General features: G+C 34.9%; 1 protein-coding gene across 1 annotated transcript; it reads right to left on the bottom strand.

Annotated features, from left to right (window-relative positions):
- Window positions 1-688: 688 nt before the first annotated feature.
- Window positions 689-6,618, bottom strand: hopx (HOP homeobox). The gene is made up of 2 exons (XM_039655153.2): window positions 6,295-6,618; window positions 689-1,074 (listed from the first exon to the last, which is right to left on the bottom strand). Exons 1-2 carry the CDS (start codon window positions 6,454-6,456, stop codon window positions 997-999), a joined length of 240 nt encoding a protein of 79 aa, XP_039511087.1. The 5' UTR covers window positions 6,457-6,618; the 3' UTR covers window positions 689-996.
- Between the last annotated feature and the right edge of the window lie 2,625 nt (window positions 6,619-9,243).

Here is a 9,243-nt window from a genome sequence, read left to right on the forward strand (position 1 = left end):
CACTCAAACACACACACACACACACTCACACTCTCTCTCTCTCACTCAAACACATTCTCTCTCTCACTTAAACACTCTCTCTCACACCCAAACACACACTCACACAAACACACACTCTCTCTCTCACCCAAACACACACACACACTCTCTCACTCAAACACACACACAAACACTCTCTCTCTCACACTCTCTTTCAAACACACACTCTCTCTCACCCAAACACTCCCACACACTTACTCTCTCAAACACACACACTCTTTCAAACACATACACACTCCCATACACACTCTCTCTCTCTCAAACACACACACACACCGCTGCAGTCAGCTGCACTCTAAAGCGGCCTCATCCGTCCATCGTTTGCTTAGTTTAAGGACTTAAATATTTAATGAAACGCTGCCGTCAGGGTTTGGTTCGCACTTTCACTGTTTTCCACATGGATTCTGTCGTTTATCCATTCTTTCACTATCCTTTTCATCAGGATTTCATTCGCTGTCCTGAACACTGTGAGCTGGTGTTTTGAGCGCTCCGAGAGTCCACTGACATGATTATTCATGGAGCAACAAATAAAAAAAGCAACTGTTGTACAGCAAAAGTGTATTTGGTTTTGATTTGAGTCTTTTGATTGGAGACTTTGATATCTACTAGTCTGAGATGTTGAGATTTGAAGAATCAAGCAGAAGACATGGCCATTTGCTCTCCATTTAATATCATTTCAGGACAAACAGTTGAGATATTAAAGATATCTGTCACACTTTCTCTGCAAACAAGCTCTATAAAATAAAGCCCTGAAAACACAATGTTATTCTTTATATACAGATGCTTACATTCGTTTATTTACGTACATTTGATAGTTATAATAGCAATAAAAATACATGACATACATATTGAGCAAAAGATTACAACTTAGATTAAAAAACAAAAACACATTCATGTCTAATGAACAACGACAGGCGCAAAGAGAGAAAAAGAGCAAGAACACATGAAGATGTTCCCTCAGTCCTTCACTGATCCCAGTTCAGCCGGAAGGCCTTCTGCTTTCCTCCACTGAGCGTTTCGCATCCTGAACCATTTCTGCAGGAGAGACATCAGATCACATTCAACATTTGTTCTCACAATAACAGCTTCTTTCTGCACAATTACAGGTTTAAATCTCACAATTCGGACTTCTAGCAATCATGATTGAACTTATCGCATACATTTCTCGCAACTTTATTCCTCACAATTCAGAGTTTATATCTCGCAATTCTATCTTTTCTTGCTATTCCAAATGTGTATCTCGTGATTCGGACCTCATTTCTTGCAATTACACTATTTTTCGCAATCTGACTTTATTATTTCTCACAATTCTGACTTTATTTCTTGTAATTCTGACTTTATTATTTCTCACAATTCTGACTTTATTTCTCGTAATTCTGACTTTATTATTTCTTGTAATTCTGACTTTATTTCTCACAATCTGACTTTTCTCGCAATTCTGACTTTATTTCTCGTAATTCTGACTTTATTTCTCACAATTCAGGGTTTATATCTCGCAATTCTATCTTTTCTTGCTATTCCAAATGTGTATCTCGTGATTCGGACCTCATTTCTTGCAATTACACTATTTTTCGCAATCTGACTTTATTATTTCTCACAATTCTGACTTTATTTCTCGTAATTCTGACTTTATTATTTCTCACAATTCTGACTTTATTTCTCGTAATTCTGACTTTATTATTTCTTGTAATTCTGACTTTATTTCTCACAATCTGACTTTTCTCGCAATTCTGACTTTATTTCTCGTAATTCTGACTTTATTTCTCACAATCTGACTTTATTTCTCGCAATCTTTATTTCTCACAATCTGACTTCTCGCAATTCTGACTTTATTTTTTGCAATTCTGACTTTTTTTCTCGCAATCTGACTTCATTTCTCGCAATCTGACTTTATTTCTCGCAATTCTGACTTTATTTCTCGCAATCTTTATTTCTCACAATCTGACTTTTCTCGCAATTCTGACTATTTCTCTCAATTCTGACTTTATTTCTCGCAATCTTTATTTCTCACAATCTGACTTCTCGCAATTCTGACTTTATTTTTTGCAAATCTGACTTTATTTCTCGCAATCTGACTTTATTTCTCGCAATTCTGACTTTATTTCTCGCAATTCTGACTTTTCTCGCTATTCCAAGTTTATATCCATATTTCTTGCAATTTCAAATGTATCTCACAATTATGACCTTATTTCTTGCAACTTTATTTCTTGCAATTCCAAGTTTATATCTCGCAATTCTGACTTTATTTTTGCGCAAAATTTCAAGATTATAACTCCCAATTCTGGCGTTATTTCTCAAAAATGCAACTTCTCATATGTCACAGTTCTGATTTAAAAAAAAATCTGAATAGTGAAATAAGTCGTCAAAATTAGCTTTTTTATTCAATGGTGAAACACAAGCTTCCATAATTATATTAATATTTTTTTTTACATTTTTTTAACACAATGAGAGGATTTTGACAGTTCTCAAACATGCTCTTCTGTTCATGAGAAGAATCGTATTGTTGACTACTATTTATATATGAAGAGTTCAGATGCAAAAGCCTCTAAATGCCATTTGAAATTTTCTTCTAAAATGATCATTTTTATCAAGCTTGTATATTTAAGTTCAGTAATTTCACTTAAATGGCAATGAAGATTAAATATACAAGCTTGATAAAAATGATCATTTTACAAGAAAATTTCAAATGGCACTTAGAGGCTTTTGCATCTGAACTCTTCATATATATATATATATATATACATATTTTATGTAATGTGTGAGAACAGAAGTGAAAGAGTTAACAAGACGGATGAAGTTCACTACTCCTGTCTCGTGTGTTTTAATGTTTTATAACCCCTAACAGATAGCACACATGTGATTTGTGAAACAGGCTGTACAAACATAAGCGTATCTCAAATTAGCTGATTTTCATAGAAATGGACAGTTGCACAACAGCTCTGACAATGATCTTTAACACTATCATTGCAACACACTTGCAGTCAGTGTTTTCCACACACACAAAAAAAAACACCACAAGATATAAAAAGCACTATATAAAATCCCCCTCTTTGGCAATATTTTGTTTGCCTGACGAAAAACAGTATTATTTCAGCAGAGGAGAAAACGGGGTGTGTTTAAACAGATTTCTGCAGAAGTAAAGCAGGACTGACTCTGAGCCAAACACTTACAGTATCCATCCCCTCACACACACACACTCACACACACTGTGTTAATAGCCAACACGGTGAGCAGGCATGACCGGTTTACAGTAGAGAGAAAGAGTTGTTTACCTGCTCCTCGTACCGCACCTTTTGCGTTTTAGTCTTCTAATGCAAAGTGCTGACATCATTTCCCCCCGAAGCAGGACAGAGTTTGTTATTCAAACCAGTTCTCAGCGTCATATTTGCTTAAGAAATAAAGCCATAGAGGAGGCAGTGCACACGCTAAACTTCCTGGACGATTTAGTGCATATACTGTGTACTATTGCAATCGAAAACAGATGTTTTCTATGTGAATGTATAGTAAAATGTCATTTCTCAACAAGCCTGCATTTATTTGATCAAAAAATACACAGTAAAATTGTGAAATATTATTGAAATTTAAAATAACTGTTTTCTATGTGAATATATAGTAAAGTGTAATTTATATCCTGTGATCAAAGCTGTATTTTCAGCATCATTACTCCAGTCTTCAGTGTCACATGATCCTTCAGAAATCGCTCTAATCTAATATAAACATTTATGATTATTATAAATCATATTTTGTAAGGATTATTTGATGAATAGAAAGTTCAAAAAAGCAGAATTTGTTTTAAATATAATCTTTTGTAACTAAAAAAAAAAATGCTGGGTTGTTTAAATCTTGTCCATATTTGACCCAAATCTGGGTTAAAACAACCCTGTGATTGATTTGATGCTTCCGTAATGAATCGAAATATTAATATCTTTATTTCAAACTTCTGAATGGTATAGTGGACATGTTTTAGCGAGAACATAAGCAATGTTTAAGTATTTAAGTGCACTGTATACATTCATTCACACACCCCTGGATTACTAATCCTGTTCTATTGTGTGTGTATGATGATGGATCACAGAGGCGTTTTCTGCAAGTTTTCACAATCACAGTGACAGAAACAGACCAGCCTCATGATGGAATGTGTTTCCAGTCAAAATCAGCCAAACCGCGGCTCACAAGCTCTAAAATATCTATTAGATAAGACGATGCAGTACAGCACTGGAAGTATAACTGCCCCGTTACATCAGGACTCCTGTGTCAAACTGGGTTTCAAATATATTAAAAAAAATACATTTGCTGATAATTTACTCACCCCCATGTCATCCAAGATGTCCATGTCTTTCTTTCTCCAGTCGAAAAGAAATGAAGGTTTTTGATGAAAACATTCCAGGATTTTCTCCATATAATGGACTTCAATGGGGACCAAACGGTTCAAGGTCCAAATGAGAGTTTCAGTGCAGCTTCAAAGGACTTTAAACGACACCAGACGATGAATAAGGGTCTTATCTAGCGAAGCGATCACTCATTTAAAAAATAAGTAAAAAAGTTTAAGTTTTATAAGCACAAATGCTCGCCTTGCTATGATGCGCGTTCATGACTCTCCTGTTCGAACTCGTTCATCAAAATGAACGAATCTTTTTTCAAGTCATTTGGTTCATTCAACGAACCAAATGAACGAAATGACTCCAAAAAAAGATTAATTCATTTTGTCGTTTAAAGCCCTTTGAAGCTGCACTGAAACTCTCATTTGGACCTTGAACCGTTTTGGTCCCCATTGAAGTCCATTATATGGAGAAAATCCTGGAATGTTTTCATCAAAAACCTTCATTTCTTTTCGACTGAAGAAAGAAAGACATCTTGGATGACATGGGGGTGAGTAAATTATCAGAAGAAGTTCATTTAAAAGTGAATTACTCCTTTAAAGGCTCTTTAATCAGAGGTCAGAAATGTGACCACTGACTGTCCATTGTGTTTACATTGTGTTGTACTGTATTATTATGTTTATTCTAACTATGTATTGTTTCATTTTATGTAAAGATCCACTAGGGACTAACATTAAGAAAATGAGCTCATATAACATAAAAACTTAAAATAAATAATCCGATCCGTAAGAGGAAAGGCTGCTATTGTGTTCCAACACTTTGTGTAGGGTCACTGTCACACACACACACACACACACACACACACACACACACCCCCTTTGGCGTTTAATGCTGTCAGTGTGTTATTTTGAGCTGCTGACAGCAAAACCGGAATGAAGACAATGCAGAAGAGTAGCTTACATCATAGTGGTGACATACCTCCTGTGGACTGCAAACGATACGTTCACACCCCAGAAGGGTTGATTAATGAACTTAATGAACATCGTGCGATTAAAGAGTTTTAACCCCAAGACCTGTAGGAGAACACCTCTCCGGAGGCAGGATTACGTTACTATTCACTTTAACATTTGTTGTTATCGAACCTTTCCTTGATCAAATAAAGTCAGGCAATAAAAGCTCATCTGCCATATGCTGTTTGAACTAAACTGAGCAAAAACACACCATGGTATTATTGTATTTCTGGACATGCGTCATGTTCTAAATAATGTTAATTATTATTATTATTATAATTAAATTAACTTTTAATTATAATTTTGATTTTATCAAGATGATTCTGACTACATTAAAACATTCGAAGAAATATTTATAGTATTAAAGACAGATTTTGACATTATTAAAACTGGAGGCACATGCTTATGATAAAAAAAATCTATCTATCTATCTATTTTAAAGACAGATAGATAGATAGATATACTTAGTTGTATATAGATAGATAAATAAATAGACAGATAGATAGATAGATAGATAGATAGATAGATAGATAGATAGATAGATAGATAGATAGATAGATAGATAGATAGATAGATAGATAAATAGACAGATAGATAGATAGATAGATAGATAGATAGATAGATAGATAGATAGATAGATAGATAGATAGATAGATAGATAGATAGATAGATTAACATTATTTTCATGAAAATCAAGCACATTTACGTGTTAGGCCTACTATTATATTTAATATAATGTTATTAAATATTATATATAATTTTTTCCTTCGTCAGGCAACGCAACAAAACGCGAGCCAATTCGACCAATCAGAAAGACGCGGTAAAACTGCAACGCGCCCAATGGACCAATGAACGCGCCGCAGTCGCTCCAGTAGTTGATCGCGTCGCGTCGATCGCTAGTAAAGAGGATCTCCCGCTAAACTCACCGCGGTCTCCGCCTCGCTCAGCCCGCACTCGGCCGCGATCAGCATCAGCGTGGTCTCATCGGGGTGTTTGCTGACCTTCGTGAAATTCTCCTCCAGAACTTTAATCTGATCGTCCGCTAAACGCATCCCGAACATCGCCGTCGCGTTTCCACTCGCGCTCATGATTCAGCTCCACTGGACACACAAATCACAGCTCGACCGATGCAAACACACTCCAAAGTGCTGAAAACTAACGCCAGGCTCCAGGAGGAACACACACAGCCAGTGTGAGATGATCCACACACAAACACACACACAGAAACTTCACTCCGCTGACGCGCGCGAAACGCCTCTTTTCAGTGACAGCATCGGTGAGTTACTGATGATGATGTTCAAACTCCTCCAAAGCATCGTGTAATGCCCTCCCGGTGACGTCACAGCACACACACACACACACACTGAGATCATGCGGTGTTTACCGACAGCAGATCATGGAAATCAAACATTCAGAACAAATCAATCTTTATTTTGTCTACTTTTCAGACCACTAAGCAATATTTTCATCACAATTAAGCACATTTTCCCCTGATTCAAAAAAAGTCTAATTATCATTATTCAAAAAATATAATAATAGATCATTATAATTATAAGTAATAATAAAAATTATAATTAATTAATAACATATGAATTAATATATATATATTAGGGCTGTGCATATATTAATTGCGATTAGTCGCATCCAAAATAAAAGTTTGTGTTTACATAATATATATATGTGTGCTGTGTAGAATTATTTTGTATAAACACACAGACACGCATGAATATATATTTAAGAAAATGTGTTATATATAAAATATTTATATATAATATAAATTATGTATTTATATATATAGAGAGAGTATTTATGTGCAAATAATTCTTAAATTTATACATGCATGTGTGTGTATTTATATATACAAAATAATTATACACAGCATTATGTAAACACAAACTTTGATTTTGATGCGGTTAATCGCAATTAATCTTTGCACAGCCCTAATATATTATTTACATATTAATTAACAACTATAATATTTATTTATTTAATGTTTACTTGAAAGTATTTTGCATCATGTTACTTGCTGTACTCCCTTCGAATATAGTGAAATAATGTAAAATGTAAAATCTTCTTACTGTAATGTGATGAGTTGCTTATTATTAAATTAATATGTATTATTATATTGATATGTATATATTTTTTTAAATGTAAAAAATATATTTTTAGTTATGTATTCCTTTATTTTATTTAAATTATATACTATTTAAAAGTATTTATCATGTTAGTATTTGCTCCCATTGCATTTTTCACTGAATTGTTACTAAAAATCGATGTATTTTTAAATTTGTTTTTTACTGTTGTGTTTTTGAGACAAGATAATCTAAGCAAAAATATGTGTATCAGGGAATCCGGGTGCAAGGACCTTGAGTTTGCTTGATCGTGTGTTATGTGAAACTCATGCGGGCTAACAGCAATTTGCTCTAATCTGTACAAATACAGACACACACACGTCCATATGTTCTTCTCGATCTTCTCCAACTCAAGGTTCAAGGAAGACTCGAAAGAAAGGGAGGATTTGTGGAGGAGGAGAGGAAATATGGACAGATATTCAGACTCCTACACACACTGGACCCTCTGCTCTGATTATGTTATGAAACATGATACAACCTCTACTATTAACACACACACACTGACCGATTGATTTGAGAACACAGGAGATGTTCTCATAAACCATGTTTACGTCGTAACACCCATGTCATTATTTATTTTTTGTAATAAAAGTCATAATTGTGTAATGAGGTAAATTAGATGCACTTAACATGCCTGAGCTGTGATGTGTCTTCTGTCTGAGGTGAGGTGAACTAAGCTTTCGTTTTTTGTTTGTTTGACTGTTTTTTCGTTTTTCCTGTTGTATTATGTGTATGTGTATTTGGACCCTATTGAAAATGAGATGTTGCATCTCAAAGGCCATTAATACATTAAAATTGAAACGTGTTCTCATATACACAAGAATACACACACACACACACACACACACACACACATATCCATGTGTTTGAGATGATTAATCTAAAATGTCTGAGATATTATAGATCTGTGTGTGTGTGATTGACCTGTGACTGAAACACAAGACTACTGACACCTACAGGCCTCTGGTGGAACTGCAATAACAAATGACCTTACATTCATGCTTTTATATATGCTTAAAGGAGTAGTTCACTTTTATAAAAACTTTTGCTGATAATTTACTCACCCCCATGTCATCCAAGATGTCCATGTCTTTCTTTCTTCAGTCGAAAAGAAATGAACGTTTTTGATGAAAACATTCCAGGATTTTCTCCATATAATGGACTTCAATGGGGTCCAAACGATTCAAGGTCCAAAAGAGAGTTTCAGTGCAGCTTCAAAGGGCTTTAAACGATTCCTGTCGATGAATAAGGATCTTATCTAACGAAACGATCAGTCATGACTCAAAGAAAGATTCGTTCATTTTGATGAACAGGAAAGTCACGAACGCGCATCACAGAACAGCAAGGCGAGCATTTGTGCTTATAAAACTTAAACTTTTTTATTTATTTTTGAAATGGCCGATGGTTTCGCTAGATAAGACCCTTATTCATCATCTAGTGTCGTTTAAAGCCCTTTGAAGCTGCACTGAAACTCTCATTTGGACCTTGAACCGTTTGGTCCCCATTGAAGTCCATTATATGGAGAAAATCCTGGAATGTTTTCGTCAAAAACCTTCATTTCTTTTCGACTGAAGAAAGAAAGACATGGACATCTTGGATGACATGGAGGTGAGTAAATTATCAGCAAAAGTTTTTTTTTTTAAACTAAGTGAACTACTCCTTTAAACTGATAAACGTGTACACACACACCTGTGCGAAGTGGGTCATGAAACTGATCCTAGTCCTGTAAGAAAACAGACTCAA

Source organism: Pimephales promelas, chromosome 9, assembly GCF_988280905.1.
Source record: "Pimephales promelas chromosome 9, fPimPro1.hap1.1, whole genome shotgun sequence".
Classification (NCBI taxonomy): Eukaryota; Metazoa; Chordata; class Actinopteri; order Cypriniformes; family Leuciscidae; genus Pimephales; species Pimephales promelas.